At 43.6% G+C, this 18,813-nt stretch overlaps 2 protein-coding genes across 2 annotated transcripts; one reads left to right on the top strand and one right to left on the bottom strand.

The window, feature by feature from the left end:
* The first annotated feature begins 582 nt into the window (after positions 1–582).
* Positions 583–9,789, top strand: LOC117857172 (uncharacterized protein YNL011C). Its single transcript, XM_034739686.2, has 13 exons — positions 583–939; positions 3,966–4,082; positions 4,191–4,323; positions 4,440–4,536; positions 4,640–4,683; positions 4,912–5,068; positions 5,449–5,520; positions 6,513–6,596; positions 7,436–7,537; positions 8,265–8,312; positions 8,644–8,769; positions 8,936–9,028; positions 9,472–9,789. Exons 1-13 carry the CDS (start codon positions 645–647, stop codon positions 9,622–9,624), a joined length of 1,521 nt encoding a protein of 506 aa, XP_034595577.1. The 5' UTR covers positions 583–644; the 3' UTR covers positions 9,625–9,789.
* Positions 9,790–11,343: 1,554 nt separating this feature from the next.
* Positions 11,344–13,742, bottom strand: LOC117857173 (uncharacterized). The gene is made up of 3 exons (XM_034739687.2): positions 13,287–13,742; positions 13,053–13,164; positions 11,344–11,593 (listed from the first exon to the last, which is right to left on the bottom strand). The coding sequence occupies exons 1-3, from the start codon at positions 13,630–13,632 to the stop codon at positions 11,464–11,466; spliced, it is 588 nt and encodes a 195-aa protein (XP_034595578.1). The 5' UTR covers positions 13,633–13,742; the 3' UTR covers positions 11,344–11,463.
* Between the last annotated feature and the right edge of the window lie 5,071 nt (positions 13,743–18,813).

Below are 18,813 nucleotides of genomic sequence, written 5' to 3'. Positions count from 1 at the left end.
TTAGACGCGCGAGCGCAGCTTGTCGAGGTTAACAATTCGCAAGAAGAGCACGCACGTGCGCGGCGCGGCGACACCCCGAAGGAGGTGTGCACTGCGAAAAAGCTGGGGACGACTGATCATGGAGCCTGGACCTGGAGGGAGTGAAGCCATCGCTTAAAGAATCGGTAACGTGCGGTACGTGTGGTGGGGTGTGTGTGTGGTTCGCTCGAGTGCGCATCATGTCGCGTTTCGCCTTGCAAGGATGATGCGCGTAATGAGGATGCCGGGCCGCGGCATTCATCCATCATATTTTTCGGACGCTGGAGACGTGCTGCGATGCAGGTGCCGGAATGATTTGAGTGCAAGGGCGAGCGTTCCCGTTCAAAAATCGGAATTTCTAACTAATAGCCGGCCAAAAAAAATCAGGCGCTGTTTCCCCATGGGCCGAGACCCTAATCCCAAGCCCAGGAGGCCATTCCCTCGTCGAGCCCGCCCACCGAGTCCACGCACCTTGCTTGGACCACCAGAATCAGCAGTAACTGACGCCGCGGTGCCACGTCGGCGCCTCGGCTGGTGCGCCCAATCCCCCGCAGTGGCCGGTGCCACAGTGTGCGCGCGAGCACGAGGGAGGAGGAGACGCGCGCCGCTCGTTTCGTTCTCGTCCGATGCGGGCCGGCGCGGCTGCTTCCTCCGCACGGCCCCCCTTGGGCTCCAGCTCCACTCCACCTCACCCGCGAGAATCCGAGATGGCGCTCGTCGCGTGCCCGCGCTACAACATAAGCCACCCCCGTGCCTTCGCTTCCGCTCCCGGAAGCCGCGGACTCCTCCGCGCCTCGAGATCTGCCGCCTCACGGCCGCGGGGCCGTCTCCGCCGCGCCATGGCCGCCAACGGAGGCGGCCATTCCACCGCCACCGGCGCCGGCGCTTCCGACGCGCCCCCGTCGCTGCTCGTCTTCTCAGGTGACTGTTCCTCCCTCTTGCCTCTCAATGAGTGGGTGCGGGTGGGGTTTCGTTCCGCGGCTGAGAGGGGATCCGGGGATTGAGGTGGTTTGGAGGATTGCGCCTGGGTTTCGGTGCGTGGATGCGCACGCAACTCCAATGAGGTCCGCGCGCGCGCGTATGAGTCGTGTGAATCGGTAGCGCTTATGATCGGATTGCTGAATAATGCGCACCAATTCGAGGGAGCTAGCCATGTCTGTGATTTCGGGCTCTTCTGCACTTTGGGTGATGAGAATTCGCGCTTCTTCCACATGACTGCAACCATTAACTGGCGCCGTAGTCAAATCAAAGTGCTCGAACTCGATGATGGCTCCATGGTGGACTCTCATGCGGCCAAGGCTGCTGTCCTCCACTCCTTTTACAGTCAGCTTCTCGGTCAACAGGATCAATGCACGCCACTTCCAGCTCCTCAGCTCCAAAGCCTCATGGCCTCCACTGCCCTCACACCGTCTCAAGCAGCTGGCCTCATTGTGCCGTTCACTCGCAGCTAGCTCCGTCTCGTGCTTGCCTCCATGCGGCCGGATTGCACCCCTGGCCCGGATGGCTTCACGCCTTTGTTCTTTCAGAAGAACTGGAACCTTGTGGCTGACGACCTCCTTCAGCTCTTGCTCGACTTCCAGTTAGGCACGGCGCAACTACTTCGCATCAACAAAGCTTACCTTGCTCTACTGCCGAAGAAGGACGGTGCAACCAAGCCCAAAGACTACCGTCCAATCTCCCTGCAGAATTGTGTCACCAAGCTTTGCACCAAGGGTATGACCATGCGCCTGCAGCCCCTTGTTCCTCTTCTCGTGCACTCAGACCAGACTGTTTTCCTCAAGGGCCGTTGCATTGCGGAGAATTTTCTTTATGCAGCTGAAATTGTCCAGTGCTGCCACAAGAGAGGAGCCCAAGCGATCATCCTCAAACTTGATTTCAGAAAGGCATTTGACTCCGTTGATTGGGCAGCTATGGATGCTATCCTCCAAGCCAAGGGCTTCATGAGTGGTGCAAATGGATTCAGCTTCTCAACGAGTCTAGTCAGATAGCCGTCGTCCTTAATGGTGTTCCGGGTAGATGGATCCAGTGTCGTAAAGGACTCCGCCAAGGTGACCCGTTGTCACCATATCTCTTCATCCTTGTTGCTGATCTCTTACAACAGATGGTGCTTCATGTGTCAACGCTTGGCGAACTTCAACACCCACTCGTTGAAGACCTGCCCTGCCCTATGCTCCAGTATGCTGACGATACTTTGATCATTGTCCGGGCGGTGCCTTCTCAACTCCAGCGCCTCAAAGAAATCTTGGATCAGTTCTCGGCTATGACCGGCTTGCATATCAACTATGACAAGAGCACCTTCGTGCCTATTGGTGTTCCAGTGTCGGATGCCCAGCCCATGGCTGCCATCTTTGGCTGTCCTGTGGCTGCCTTTCGCCAATCCTACCTGGGGTTGCCTCTCTCCCACAACAAGGTGCGCATTTGTGATCTGCAGCCTCTGGTCAAGGCTGTATCAGCATACATTCCGGGTTGGTGTGGTCCCTTGCTTACACCCAGTGGGCGCACCCTGCTTGCCAATGCGGTGCTGGGAGCTCGAGCTGTATACGCGATGGGATCCATTCTTCTTCCACAGGGCACAATTCAGGCAATTGATTCTACTCGCCGTGCCTTTCTTTGGACCGGTGAAGACTCTTGCAATGGTGGTCAGTGTAAGGTCGCTTGGGAAATGGTTTGTTGGGACAAGCAACAGGGAGGTCTCGGTGTCAAGAACCTGTCAGTACAAAACCAGGGCCGCTGTCCAAATTCCTAAGCAAACTCCACCAGGAACCAACCACCAATTGGCAAATATGGTTCCATCGTTTCTATGGCGAAAGTGCCAACTGTGATCTTGGTGAACAACACTACCTGGACACACCGATCTGGAGCGCCCTTCTACAACTACTGCCACAGTTTCGCAAATGTACCTCCACTCACCTGGGCAACGGTTCCTCCATCAGTTTCTGGTACGATCACTGGATCGGGCGTCCCTCTGGCTGATATCTTCCCGGCCCTCTTCTCACACTCGGAGCGACCTCATATCTCTGTCCGTAATGCTTGGGCTGGAGGCCAATGGAACCTCCATCTTGCTTCCCGCCTCAGCTCTACTGCCGCCACTGATCTTGCCACTCTGGGCCAAGCGCTGCAGCAAGTGCAACCCAACCCTCTGATTCAGGATCGGCGCGGCATGGGCTCGAAGATGCTGCCATTCTCCTCAGCGGCTTTCTACCACTGGAGCTCAATTCATCAGCCGCAGGACCTGTTTGCTCCTTGCATTTGGAACAATGTTGCCATCCCCCGCTGCAAGCACTTCCTATGGTTAGTGCACAGGCACCGCCTCCCATCTGCTGCACTTCTACATCACTGCAACATCATCGACTCCCCGTCTTGCGCCTTCTGTGGTGCTCATGAAGATCAAGACCACCTCCTGCTTCGGTGCAATCGTGCCAGAAGGATCTGGCGCCTCCTTTGATGGCCATCCGTGCCGTATCTCAGTTCCTTCCGGGAACTCTGGACTCTGCCGGAGTTACCTGACAGAACTGTGCCTGCTGTACGCTCGGCTATCCTCACTGCCGTCCTATGGCACATCTAGGCAGCCTCCAAAGCACATTCGAATGCAGTGCCGTTTTTCATTTGCCAATCAACAGTACAGTGGTGGTTGATGGATGGTGTGTAGCTGCCATGGTTTGACGATGAAAAATATTGGTAGATATAAACAAACAAGTGCCGTTTTTGTTTCTTCTTATTATTGTCCTGCCACGGAAAGTTAATCTCTAGTTACATGGGAACTTTGGAATAGCAACGGAAAGAAATGCATAGTGCTGACAATTTAACTTGTCAAAAGTTTGCAGAGAGTAAACCTCAATTTGTCTTGTTGTTCCTTGGCATCTCTGTCATCTAGCTTTTCCTATTTTGTGATGATTTCTTGTTTCCTTCTAAGAAATTGCCCTCCTGACCTTTTGAGTTTGATTCAGGTGGTACGGCATTTAATGGCGTTGTTGAGGAGCTGAAGAAAGTCACTACTCGAGTTGCGCATGTGCTCCCTGTTTCTGATGATGGTGGAAGCACGGCTGAGATTGTACGTGTGCTTGGTAGGTCTATGTTACCACGAAATTGATTTCCATGTTACTTGAAATGTATCAGGATATCTGCATGTGTCGAATCTGTTATGATGGTCAGCGTTCGCCTCCGTGTATTAGGTGGACCTGCTGTGGGAGACATAAGATCAAGATGTTTGAGATTGTCTGATGAAAGTACTTCAGAAGCCCTTTCTGTTCGGAAATTGCTTGGGCATCGCTTGCCTATTGATCCTTCAGAAGCAAAGCTGGAATGGTAGAAATATCTTCCTCTTTTGCAGATCAATTTTATTTATTCTTGTCAGTTTCAGGCCTATTGTCCAAATAATGTCTTCTTTATGAATAATCAATGTTAATTTCTGGATTTGATAGGTACCAGATCGTAGAAGGAGACCACTCTTTGTGGGATGGAGTCTCTCGTCCATACAGGGAAACAATTCGTGCCTTTTTGGTCTACTTCCACAATGAGGTCTGTCTGTCACGCCTTTTGTGCAATCCATAGGTTAATTATTAAGCAATGTATTACCTATTCTCTTAGTAACACATAATGATTTTATTTCTTTTGAATGCAGATACTTCGACGGTCAGCTGAAATGTTTTGCTTCACCAACGGCAGGTGATTCTTCTAAGGTGAAATTTGCAATAGATGTTCTTGTAAAACTTCATTGCTTTTCCTTGTGAGACCATTGTTGGCGTGTTGAAACTTTTTGGTGTACTCAATGATATGCACAAAATATCCTGTTTTCTGATGTTACTTACCATACAGGGAATAGCCCTTGAGGTCAAGTCAATACTCCCTGTTTGCGTTTCATTTACCTCACCACATATTGATTTATTCTTGCAGCATCGGAAATTTCTTTTTTGCTGGGGCACGCATATTCTTCCAGTCGTTGGATGCTGCAATTTTTTTGTTTTCTCGCGTATCACAGATCCCTGCAGAAAGTCTTGTGCTTCCTGTTATATCAACAAACGACAGACTTACTCTGGGATGTGAACTATGGGTAATCTCACTTACCAAGTTTTACTCATGTTGTACATGTAACTGTTGTATACATTTCTGTGTTGCTTCTTGTTACTTGCCCTTTGGCTGAAATTTTGCTTCACCCATTATTTATTTTGGATCCCTTTTTTATTATTGCAATCATTTTTTTGGTGCACTTTCTGCAATTAGGCAAGTAGCTATCTTATAAGCTTGTATCTTTTTTGTACAAATCCAAGCTTGCATTTATTAAGAGTTCTAGATCTGACAGGGTTATTTGTGTTTGCAAAGTTACTTCTATAAATATGCACATCCCTTGATTATAAAACCAAAGAAACACCATAATTCCTTTGTTGATACATCTTCTTGTTCTTCATTTAAGATAAAACCTTCCATTTGTAGGATGGGACTATCATTCGTGGCCAAAACGAAATATCACATCCAAGCAATGGACGCCGAGAAGTTGTCAATAAGGTACTTCAAAGAGTACCATATTTTCAGAGTGAATACTGCTGATATTACCTGAGGTTTTTTAGCCTAAAAGCATGCAAGAAACTATTTGTTTCATGTTTTTGTGGTTACAGTTACCTAACTGCTTGAGGTGATATCTTGGACTACAGATTCTGTACTAATGGACATAGATACTTTGGTTTAGTCACTAGCTTGAATTTTGATGGTACTATCCGGTACATGTCTTTGTCATTCAAAATAGATCAAGGGAAATGAAAGAAATAACAATCTTGTTTTCTATTGGAAAGATGATCTAAGTTATGTCAGTTCTAATTCTACATTTCTGCAGTTTAATGACATACATCATGAAGTCTAAGGTAGATTTATTTTCTAAAATATTGGGGGATAAAAAAAATCTCCTAAAAATGGTTTTGTTCAGTTAAATTAATTAAAACTTCATGTTATAGTTTACCTTTTTTAACCTGTATTAGTTTCGTTGGCTTAAACAGCAGTTTAGTCTTGAAAATAATTGTTTGTCATCGCGGCTTGGAATTTTTGTTTCATGTTTCATAGTTACCCTAAGCATAAAGAGCAAGTCACCAATGTTGTCTAATTTGAAGCAGTGAACTTGAGTGTTCTTAGGTCCTGTTTGGATGGGCTAAAACAGGGGGCTAAAGTTTAGCCCTAGGTGTGCTAATGGGCTCCAACCACTAATTTGCCATAATCTATGCAATTACCCCATGTTTAGTCCTCCTACTTTGCATTCAAATAAGAGGGCTAAAGTTTGTCCCTGGGTTCCAAACGAGGCCTAGGCTTCAAGCTGTCTCTGCTATGTCGATTGCTAATGATTTGCTACATGTTCTTTGTTGATGACATGCTTTATGTCTCCAAATTCATTTCACATTTTGTGACCTCTAGATGCTCCTTCTTTCCTTCAATCTATGCGCCGTTGTTGATTTCTCCCTGTGATTGTTCTTTGCTAATTGATTTCCTGTTTTATTTCCTTTTCCGGAAAGGATTGTAATTCATGTACTGCACTTCCTTCAAGGATCAAACGTGTGTTTTACATGTCAAGTGAAGGTAGCAGCCTGTTACATGAGGTATGTCCTCATTTTGTTTCGATTTTTTAGATAGTTAGAATGCTATATTATTTCTAGGCAAGGAGTGCTGAAACATTTTGACGTTTAGGTTTACCAAAGCAGCAAAGCTCATAAGTACAAGTCACTCAATATAATGGGTCCGAATGTCTTCATATTCCACTTTATGATCAAAGCTTAATGATGACATGGTAAAATGTCAGCTTTTCCAAGAACACTATTTTATCAGTGTTTTTTAAGTTCTTGGCAAACTTATCTTTGAAAATAACAATTGCACATGTGCCAACCTCTGTATGGTGTGATCTAGTCCTACAATAATGTCCATATGCTCAGAATTTAGGGAGAACTGCAAAAACACATCCACGCAGGATTTGATTATTGACCTATATTAATGGATTCAATTTGGTTGAAAGAAAGCTTCGTGTTGAGTTCGATCCGATCCTGATCAGTGGTTGATGAGTCAGCCGTTAGGTACCACAGGACTCTACTGTGCCACTGAGGTGCCACGCTGGAGATCCATGAGCCATGTTGGAGCAATGACGGGCTCTTCCTTGCCTGGTCATCGTATTAGAGGGGTTCTTAAAACCAAATAAAACTTGCAGGGGAAATGCTGACAACAAACTATGTAGGGTGAATTTTTGGTGAACTTCCCAAACTTGCAAGTGGAGTTTTGCATTTTTTCCCCAAAATTTAGCTATCTTCTTGCATCAATAGAAATACATCTTTTAAATATCAGTTATGGCTCAATAACATGTAAACTTGATAAGCTGTCATGATATCTGAAAACTATATTTGGTATCTGCCATCATTCCTGATTGTTTTCTGCTAAATTTTCATTGTAGGTTTTCCCGGAAGCTAACCATACAGTTTTGGAGCAGTTAAGTAAAGTGGACTGCATTGTCTATGCTATGGGATCACTGTTTACATCAGTTTGTCCATCACTGGTAATGCTGCTGCTTTTGGTTTGCTTGCACAGGGCTATTACTTCTTCAGCATACCATTACTTCTTTATTGCACGCTTCTCGTGAATTCTTTGCCTTCATAAATTTTAGCATATTCATGATTCATGACATTTGTTTGACATGCTGTAGTGATAAAACGAAGTTGTTTTTCTGATTGCTAGACTCATAGGCATGGTCTTGTTCAGGCTCAATAATTATGGGTTTGTTAATATTAGTCCCAGATGTATTAGCTTTACTTATTTTAGGGCAATGGCAGTTGCTCTGCCTTTTCATTAAAGCAGGCTAGCAAATAAGTACAGGTAAATGCCTAGACAGGGTCCCAGGCAAATGAAGCTTCTTTTCAGGAGCCAGCTCAGAGTACTGCAGACAGTCTGGCAACATTATTGGGTTTACTCATACCTTATTTCCTGTGACATATCTTGCCACTATAATATTGTTTGGCTTGATAAAGTGTTTTAGATGGGATAACTGCAGAAGAAAAACGGCTGACATAGTAGTTAGGAGCATTAAATTACTCAACTGAAGTGCTCCGCCGACCCTAACCCAGCACCTCTTAGCCTGAAACCATATGGAAGTTGGAATACTTACTTCAGGCTGACCTGTCAACCCACACTCAATTGAATAACATTGGATCTAACACTTTGCTCTTGCACTTCCATGTTTTTGCATCATCCACTCTGGAACCACTCTTACATTAAAGCTTATGCAGGTATTGCGTGGCATTGGTGAGACTATAGCGTCGAGATCCATCCCCAAGGTAACTATGCTAAGAAATCAGATCAGGTATCACATTTCCGTGCTTGATTACATTGATCTTTGATTCCATTTGTCTCGGGCTAAATATGTTCCCTCTTAGTTATGTACACATCAAACTTTAAGTGCTATTTGCCTAACTGAGGCTTGGTTAGAAAGATGCCCTGAAGTGGCATTGAAGGGATCTGATCTACTCTCTACATTAATTTGACAAGTGAAGGAGTGTGTAAAACTTGTTGCATTGCTTGTCTTGTAATGTCCTGAAGTTTGTAGTATTTGTGTCTCTTGATTGTTTCACTAAAAATGTGTTTCTGTCTGAATCCTGTTGAATCTAGGTACTACTTTTGAATGGGTCGCATGACAGAGAGACTGTCGGGCTGTCTACCTCTGGCTTTGTAACTGCAATTACTGATTCTCTAAATCGGACTTATGGAGATCCTCACAAAAGCCTAAAGAATCATGTAAGTTTGTTGTATATTCCTCTAAACAATTTACTGGAACAATGGTGTATATATCATTTGCAAACTAAATAGGAGATTCTTGCTTGGTCCAAAATTCAACAACAGTTTTGAGAATGCATGCCTTTTCTCTTCTAAGATTTCCCTTTTATTTCTCTGTTGTGTGCAGCCCAATGACTATGTAAATGCTATATTGGTTCCAGAAGGAGGCCAAGTTCCTTTAGATGTTGAAAATTTGGCTGCTCAGGGAATATTTCATGTGGTAAGTATCTCTAGTTTATTAGCTGTGATGGAAATTATTGATCTAGAAAGGATGAGGAAATGTTGTTTTCCCTACTGTTTCACCCAGCAAGTTATTTTTCTAAGTCTTGTTTTGGCTGGGATGATAAATCTTTGAAGTTTCTGATCCTATCTGCTGGGGTTCTCATTATGCAACTGAAATAGTATTCCAATTGTTCATCGTATTATTGCTTATCTGAGTCAAAGTACTTGACGTGGAATTGTGGATTGTACATGCAGTGGGATCGCCTTAGGCCTTAGAAAATCCAGTTGGGCAAGCTTAATATAGTATCTAGGCATCTATTGTTGGTATTTATACAATAAACAACCTTAAGTCTTGTACAAGATATTACATTATGCACTAATGCTTCTGTACTACAGCTTTTTGCTGAAACAGTTGTTTTCGTATGCCAATCCATCTTGCAGGTAACCGTGGAGTCAGTGCATGACCCAAAGGTGGGCGTCATATTTGATCCACCATCACTAATCCAAGCTCTAACCAGTCTCATATCTGAAGAGATGACTACGCACCTCTCTGAACCTGGTTATCTAATGGAAAATGTAAAATTTGTAAGTTAGGTTTCAGGTACAAACATGATATGTATATACCACTCTTACCAATTTATAGTTTTGCCAACCGATCCATGTTGCTAGTGCTCCTATTTCTATTTTAGCTAGTACTAATGTTGCAATTCTACACTACTTGATATGATTAATGGAAAATGAGAAACCTACTTTGATTTCCTCCTTGACTTGTCATTTCAATTCATTTCACCTCCTTTGCTGATGAGTGGTGTGATTCAGGGCTTGCTTATAACTTTACCACATGTCGTACCCTTTTCTTCCGCTTCTTTTTAAGCCTAGAGCTTCTAGAATTTGCCAAAAACTCTCGCTGTGCAAGTTCCTAAATACAACAGCAATAATCATACTCCACTCAGGCTGGCCATTATGATCATTTACAAAAGTAACTAAATGTTTTGAATACAAGTCCAAAAACTGGCAGGTTGGGCATTATGATCATTTACAAAATGCAACAGCAATAATCATTATCCACTCGAGGCATAAGAGCACGTCAGCCTTCAACATCTCAGGGGTGATTTGGCCAAAGTCGAGTCAACATGTCCCAAGTCCGGACCAACTTTGCACCAATTAGGGAGTATTTGATATTAGATGCTAAACTTTAGCAGTGTCATATCGGATGTTCGGATGCTAATTAGGAGGACTAAATATGAGCTAATTATAAAATTAATTGCAGAATCCCTGGACTAATTCGCGAGACGGATCTATTAAACCTAATTAGTGACTAATTAGGCTTAATAGATTAGGCTTAATAGATTCGTCTCGTGAATTAGACTTCATCTATGCAATTAGTTTTGTAATTAGTATATGTTTAATACTCCTAATTAGTATTAAAACATCCGATGTGACAGGTGCTAAACTTTAGCGGATGGTATCCAAACTTCACCTTCCTGGTTAGAACAAAGCTATCCAACAATTAAGGGTTTGTTATCAAATAGTAGGAAGTTGCGTGTATTATATAATTCATACCCTTTCCATTTTACATACATGATATGTCATGAGCAAAATAATCAACACATTTTTATTGCGTAGATAATAGTAATGGGCAGATTATTACCAGTATCAGCGGAAACTGACGCTCACACGCTGACAGATTGTTCGATCGAACAGCGCGCGGTTAAAGAAAAACGCTTAACAAGCGTGCGTGCGCGCCGCGATCAAATTGGAGTCGACGCCGTTCTCTTCTGCTCGCGAGTCGTGACCGGAGCGTCGCTACCTTCACCGCTGATCAGGTCAGGTGGCCACGCCGTGGATGGCGAAGTTAACTGAGGTCCTGTTCAGATCAGCTAGAACTAAAGTTTAGTTTGGAGTCGACTAAACTTTAGGTAACTAAAAATTAGCTGACTACTGTTCGTACCTTATTTGGATTCCCAAGACAAGACTGAAAGGTAGCTAGGAGACGTAGAAAGTCTTGCCGGCTGGAGGCGTTCCGGGCCCAACGCGCCGCGATCAGTCCAGTCCTCCCGACTCACGGCGGACGCGGCGGTGCAGAGCAGTCGTCGGCACCTCCGGCGGCTACCGCTCTTCGTGACCAGTACAAGCATTCCCCAAGAAAAAAGAGGGACAAAGGACACCGCCGGCCGGGCAGCGTGCACGGCAGGGACTCAGCCGCAAGAACCATCAAGATCGCATGCAAATGCTCGGAAACCAACTGGGCCTGCCGTGACCAAAAGACGTACGAGGGCAGGCATAGAACGATACGATACGACACCAAGGAAGTGCACTTATTTCAGCAATGGCATGCTTATTGAGGTAGGAAAACATCTCTAGTTCTCCAAAATAGAGGCGGCCTGCCCGATTTCTACTGTTCCAGGTGAAAGCCGCTCTTCCAGAATTACATCAATAGCCGACGTAAACTGCAGCATTGACTATGTAGCAGTCGTCGTTTTTGTCCCCCATTGCTTCCAGGCACACGCCGCTCGAACAGATCATGCCGCCATCGACAACCTCGAAGCTGATTATCTCGCCACTGCGAAAAATCGAGGAAATGGCATATGAGATCCATAAACCAAGATCAAACTATCAGTACAATTGACAATAATACATTCTGTTGAAATTGAGATCATGCCTACTTAATCTGGTCAGGGATAGTTGTACAGCCAAACACCACCATCCAATCCATCAACCATGGCACTTGATTTTGGCAAGGTTTTCACATTGTCGATCATGTTGACAATCTTGCTGAATGCCTACTGAATGATTAGTGCACTCTACGTCTTCAATCTTACTGAAAGGTGCAGCCATGACTATGACTTCATGGAAAATGCATGACTACCCTGCCATATTCACCTCGTGCAAGATTCTTCCCAATGTTTCAAGTAAACATGACTGCTTTTCCATATGTGATACCCAAATATATCTATGAATGTAAATTTTCATAATTTCATTCCAAATTATATCTTATCAACAGTCTTATCTAAAATTGCATAGCACAACTATTGAGCATTCCATCACTGAATGTACAGGCATCAACTGATTAGCAGATGCCAATTGATGGAAGACTGGTGTGGTTTTATCAGCATGCTATTTTCACTAGATAGTATAAAATGTTATAGTATGGCTTATGTGCAAGGTTTTGTTTGACTCAAATAAAAATTTTCACATCTAAAACATTTCACAGTGTGGAGCATTTCAACACCCTCCTTTAGTAAAACGATGACAATGCATCATTTGCTGTCCCAGCTGATGAAGCAATTGCAAGTCTTAGCCAAAGGTGTTCGATGGCTCAAATGATGGAGGTTTACTAAAATGGTGATCCCTCCAAATCTTTATAAAGGTATTCTCATGTTATGCCGATGCAATGAACTCTTAAAGAATGTCGTACAAGCTTGACTGAAGCAGGAAAATCAGGTGTTTATAGCTACATTTAGGTATGTATTTAGGTCAAAAAGAAAACAAGGCCAGAGAAAAAGACTGTTATACGGCACAGAGGTCATGGAGGTACTACAGAGTACTACATGAACACAAGCCCAAGGTTGCCTAACCATTGGATTGTCATCTCCCTGTGCCAATAGATACTATGCAATTTCAATTGTTGAGGACCACACTAACAAAACGTCCGTACTGTTAGGACTTATGAGCACCGCCACCAGAAAGTTTTTTCTACGCAATTCAATGAGTAGGGGTTATCATGATATTGTGCTAAGAAAACATCCGCTTATACGCTTATACATTCAGCAATTGTTGACAATGTGTTGTTCTGTGACTATATCAGAGCCCAAGAATAAAGCAGGGCTTCAAATCAAGAGGCCTATACTTGCTCCCCTAAGGCCTACCCGTTATGAGATTACATGCCCAGCGTCAAGGATTATGGAAAATTCTACTTCAATATAAACTAAGAGCCATCACACCATTGCACGGCAACTGTTCAGCAAGTACAAAGCTTTTTAACAGGACGAAAAGAAAAGAAGGGCAGAAATAATGCTCACTAGGGGAAGACGGCTTTGACTCTCTCAGCATCCAGCAAGTGCTGCGTTGACCTCGGCACGCCGAGCTTGATCTGCAGCTTCATCTGGTCGGTGTTCACTCCGGGTATAGACCCTGCAGCAGGCGCAGCCCACAACCAAAAACAACTCGGTTCAGCATCTCCTGGCGTGCTGGCGACATGTTCGACGGAATGCCCGAGGACAAGGGACATCGCAGAAGGCGAAAAATTTCCGTACCGCCGCGGAAGGCGGGGATGGAGTTGGAGGATATGGCATCCTTGCAGGCGCGCACGGCGGCGGCGGTGATGTCCTGGCCGTGCTGGTCGTAGCCGACGCCCATCTCCACGAACAGCAGCTTCATGGCCGACTCCGCCCCTCCCTGGGCGTCGCGCGCCTGGGGCAGGGACGCTTCCATGCGAGAGGAGACGGGCGCCGCCGCCGGGTTCTTGGGTTTGGGGGATCGGATGCGGAAGTGGAGGCGGGAGTGAGAAGTTCGGGAGGTGGAGGAGGACGGGAGCGGTGGTGTCCTTGGTTTGGTCGGGCAGAGGAAGCCGCCGGTGAAGGGTGCTGCTGACGCCCCCATCTTCGGCTGTCTAGTGGAAATGTGGAATAGTATGGGTGACGCAAAGTTCAGAGTTCAGCCATGAGCCATGTCCAAATCCAACTGTTGATACAGAACGCCTACCTACAGAAATCTTCTGCTTCTTTTTTTTAGGGAGAGAGGTCAATGAGCGTCACCGGGAGAAACCCCTCCTTATAACCATATTTAGGGCCTGTTTGGCAACCAGTTGTTAAAGTTTAACACCCGTCACATCGGATGTTTGGATGCTAATTAGGAGTATTAAACATAGGCTAATTACAAAACTAATTGCACAGATGGAGTATAATTCGCGAGACGAATCTATTAAGCCTAATTAGTCCATGATTTGACAATGTGGTGCTACAGTAACCATTTGCTAATGATGGATTAATTAGGCTTAATAGATTCGTTTCGCGAATTAACACAGGGTTCTGCAATTAGTTTTATAATTAGCTCATGTTTAGTTCTCCTAATTAGCATCCGAACATCCGATGTGACACTGTTAAAGTTTAACACCTCGTATCCAAACACCCCCTTAGAGATTTGAAGTCTAAAGTTCACTGCAGCAGAACTATTTGATTTGATGGTAAAAGAAAACTCCATTTCTTTCGAGTAGAGGGTTGTTGTCCGCCGCCGCCACTAAGCATAATTGAACTAGCAATTTCAAACGGATCTTAGACCAGACTAATCGGCCGTTATGTTCGTTCTTAGGTTCCTTAGACCCAACGCGGACCAAGAACACCCCCACCCCTCAAAAAAATAAGAACACCCCTACCCCTCCAAAAAATTAGATCTATTTTAAACCCGTTCAGGTCTATTTTAAACCCGTTCTCTTGGCAAGCACCCGTTTGATCCTAAACCCTATCCATTTGCACTGACATCCTTAAGGTGCTTTCTCGTACCTATGCTAATTGTACACGCTCGTGCTTTGTACGATGGTTAGCATCTCTAATGGTGAGAGGGGGCAACCGGTTTTGATCATTTGTGGGTGTTGGTGTGCCTTTTGATTGTGTCCCTGTGTGAGCTCACCAGAACGCTTATGGTGGCAAAGAGTAAAGGTAGCACCCACAGGACAAAAAAAATGAATACGTGCACATGGGACAACTTGTAGGAAGAAATATTCAGTGCGGTAAAAATATAAAAACACTCCAAAAGCATATGTAGAAGTTTTTTTAAAAAAAAGGTTGAAAGGAAGCATATCCATTCTTTGTCAAAGAAGTGAGATGCAAACTAGTTTTGTAAAAATCCATACAAAAATAACAAATTTCATATACATGTGGACTAGATGACAAATTACCAAGAATTTTGTACACTACGCCAGAAACGATTTGTGTTGGCACGTCGAAATTAGCGTGCTGGTGGTCGCCGGGCTAGTGCCCGCTAGCACAGATGGCTCTGTGCTGGCGGGCGCCAGCACAGATGGGATGCATCTGTGCTGGCGGGCGCCAGCACAGATGGCGGGTGCGTAAGGTGGCCCACCAGCACGAATGCCATCCAGATAAAACCGCGAATAGTTTCTTCCCCTTCCATTTGGAGCTTGCCGGGAAGGTTTTGCTCTTGTTTTCTTTGGAGGAGCTAGCTGTAAAAGGTAAGTTTGTGCCATTCCAACCTTCTTTTTCAACTTCTATCCATCATTTTTAGCTTCATTAGGTTGTCATCTAGATCTAGACCTAGAAGAGGGAGGAGGGAAGGGAGAGAAAATAACTAGAGATGGATTATTTTTTAAATAAAATTCTATGTCATGTTATAACGATTATAATACTATGTTTGTCATTTTAATGTAATATAGAATTGAGTTTGATTATATTTTTCCTACTTATTAATTATTACATCCATTTTTAATTAATGAGTTTGATTGAATTTAATATATAATTGAGTTTGATTTTTTTTCCTTCTACTTATTAATTATTACATACATGGTTTAATTGAGTTTCATTTTAGGGTAATATAGAATTATTTTTTATTATATTTCCTCCTACTTATTATTTACTACATCCATAATTTAATTGAGTTTATAGAATTGCGACCCATAGCTCATTAAATTAGTTAATATAACATAGAATTGTTGTCATAGGTTGTTAAATATGGATCATAGAGCATGGATGTATGGCATACGAAGAAGCATACATTCATGTCAGAGGTATCAAAGCTTGTGGAGGTCGCGGAGAAGCATGCTCTCATTTGCAAGACAAAGCAAATATGGTGTCCTTGTTTTGACTGTAGCAACAATATTGTATGGGAGGATACTGATGTCATCAAGAGGCATTTGATAAAGCGAGGTTTTTGGATGGATACACAATTTGGTCCCACCATGATGAGGCATGAGGTACTTTCAACAACACAAACATCGATACTGGCTCTGATGAAGTGGGTGGTGATGATTCAAACGAAAATGATCATGTTATGATGGATGATGATTATAAACGTGGAGATTAAAATGGTGATCAAACAGATGCGTGTGTGGAACCACAGGTGGACGAGGAACGTGATGTTGATATGGAGGACATGTTGCGCCACATTGAACCGAAAGTGTCTCTAGGGAGTGCTAAAGGGTTAGAGAATTTCAAGACACTCAAGAAGGCAGCAAAGGATCGTACGTATGAGGGATGTGGGAAGGAGTGGATAGTGTTGCATTTCATCCTTCATCTTCTGATCCTGAAGGCTAAATTCGGCTGGTCAAATAATAGTTTCAATGATCTCCATACTCTGCTGGGCAAGTTGCTCCCGAATCCTAACTTTGTGCCAAAAAACACATATGAAGCAAAGAAGATTACCAATCTATTAAAGATGTGTGTGCAAAGAATACACGTGTACAGAAACCACTGCATATTGTACCATGGTGAGTACGCAGCATTGGAAAAGTGTCCAAATTGCGATGCTAGCCATTACAAAAGTAATACCGATTTCTATGAGGATCGTGCCGGTTCCTCCATCGGGAATAAGAGGAAGAAAGGTGCAAAGAAAAGTGTTGGTGCTCAAGTAGAGGATGAGTCCTATATATGTACTGACAAGATGACTCAGCGTAGAGTCCCTGCCTTGATGATGTGGTACTTGCCAGTGGTGGACTGTCTGAAGCGTTTGTTCTCAAACCCAAAGACCACTGAAATGATGACTTGGCATGAGTAAAAGCTGACGGAAAGCTTCGACATCCTTCCGATGCTCGCCAGTGGAGGACCTTCGATGCCAATCATCCAAAGTTTCCAGATGAAAAAAACAAATGTATGGTTCACATGTACGGCTCACGTTGAGTACAGACGACATAAATCCGTTTGGTGAAAGAAGCAGCACGCACAACACATGGTCAGTGCTAATAACCATATACAACTTTCCCCCATAGCTATGTCACAAGAGAAAGTTTCATTTGCTAACCATTCTCATACAAGGTCTGAAGCTACCTAGCATCGACATAGATATTTTTTTTCTTAAGCCATTGATGGAACATATGCAGAAACTTTGGGAAGATGGGATTCGGATGGGGGATGAGTACAGATAGGAGCATTTCACACTAAGGGTATTATCTTTGTTACCATCAACGATTATCCCACCCTATTTATCCTGACAGGTCAGGTAATAGGTAAGACATCATGCATAATTTGCTTGGATGGTTCATCACATGTGTACCTTAAGGGATCTATGAAGGCAGTGTTCATGCGGTACATGCGCTTCTTATTGAAGATGCACAAATAATGCAGGATGAAGGACTTTTCGATGGCACCAATAAGAATGATTTTGCTCCAAAATCGGCTACAGGTAAAATAGTATTTGAAATGTGCGAGAAGGTCAAGTTCAAACTCGGTAAGAAGTCATTAGGTGGTGCTGATAATTCGAAAAGGGGAAGGATGCGGACTGAAACTAGAGACGTCGCAGATGTGCCGTTTAAGAAGATGTCTGTCTTCTTTAAGTATTTGCCATACTGGTGAGAGTTGGCGGTGTGCCATGCCATTGATGGGATGCATCTTCAGAAGAATGTGTTTGATAGTACTATTGGATTCTTGGGCTTATCAAGCAAGGCAAAGGACGGACTAAAATCTTCAAAAGCAGCAGCGACACAAGCGGAGAAAGATGTTATAAAAATAAAAGCCCATGGAGAAGAAATGCACAAAGTGTTCGTATACATTGCAAAAGTAATGAAGAAAAAGGCTGACAATGATTATATCATGGCTCCTTACGGTTTTGAGTAAGCTAGTTTTAATTACTATATATACTAAGTGCTATTTAATACCATCTATAATATAAATTATTTTAATATAATGCAGAGATCACTGGATTTGCATCATTATTTTACCCAAGCTAGGAGAAGCAGTGGTCCTCGACTCAGCCAGCTATCATAGAGATATGTACAAGGATTTCATAGGCATTATACAAAAGTAAGACATTCCTTGGCAGTACTTAAATGCATGTTGACATTCTATGCACCTGAGTTGTATTACTACTCTTGTCTTTATATCCTCAAACTGCGTACAAACTTTACATACTAAAAGGTGGGGTCGACAATCCAAAAAGGATGAAAGCTATAAAAACAATATATCATAGATTCGTAAGAATATAAAAACTTGTTTTTTTCATATAATGTAGACTTATCAATAATAACAACTCATCATTTTTCTATTTGTTTATAGTGCCACAAGCAACCTCCCGGCTCCGTGCTATGCGGATATTACATGTGCGAGTTCATCAGAAACAATGGGAGGTACCGGACGAACCCTGAAGACGTAAGTCTCTTATACACCGCCATGTGCTAACTTCCTAATGGTAATGTATCCTAATCTCCATTTACTGTATACTTGTAGATGCCTACCATCAATAGTAACTATAGCAAGATCGAAGACAAACAAATTGACAACATTTGTACGGACATGGCGAGGTTCATGCTACGCGAGATTTGTCATGAGGATGGAGTATTCTTTGGTAAAGATGGCATGTTGATGGCGGACAAGTGCACAAGTCTTCGTAGATGGGCGTAGTAGTTTTAATATTAGCATTATTATTCAAGAGTTGTTATGTGGTTGGAAATACATATTTCAATTTGACGGCTAAAAACTGGCGGGAAATAAAAATTATAAATAACTCACAGGAAATAATATATTAAATGAGAAAATACACATTCCTGGCGGGCGGCATAAGCACCCACCAGCATAGAAACCATCTGTGCTGGCGGGTGGCTAACGTCGCCCACCAGCAGAG

This window comes from Setaria viridis, chromosome 5 (genome assembly GCF_005286985.2).
Source record: "Setaria viridis chromosome 5, Setaria_viridis_v4.0, whole genome shotgun sequence".
In the NCBI taxonomy this organism is placed as follows: Eukaryota; Viridiplantae; Streptophyta; class Magnoliopsida; order Poales; family Poaceae; genus Setaria; species Setaria viridis.
This window is presented reverse-complemented; position numbering and strand designations above follow the sequence as displayed.

Bases quoted from the DNA above. Each gene is read 5' to 3' on its own strand.
- LOC117857172 (XM_034739686.2), top strand. From the start codon at position 645: ATGCGGGCCGGCGCGGCTGCTTCCTCCGCACGGCCCCCCTTGGGCTCC. The intron at 7,538-8,264 runs GTAATGCTGCTG...AAGCTTATGCAG, and splicing joins CATCAGTTTGTCCATCACTG to GTATTGCGTGGCATTGGTGA. The intron at 8,313-8,643 runs GTAACTATGCTA...TGTTGAATCTAG, and splicing joins CGTCGAGATCCATCCCCAAG to GTACTACTTTTGAATGGGTC.
- LOC117857173 (XM_034739687.2), bottom strand. From the start codon at position 13,632: ATGGGGGCGTCAGCAGCACCCTTCACCGGCGGCTTCCTCTGCCCGACC. The intron at 13,165-13,286 runs GTACGGAAATTT...CGCCTGCTGCAG, and splicing joins CATCCCCGCCTTCCGCGGCG to GGTCTATACCCGGAGTGAAC. The intron at 11,594-13,052 runs GTGAGCATTATT...GATTTTTCGCAG, and splicing joins GTCAAAGCCGTCTTCCCCTA to TGGCGAGATAATCAGCTTCG.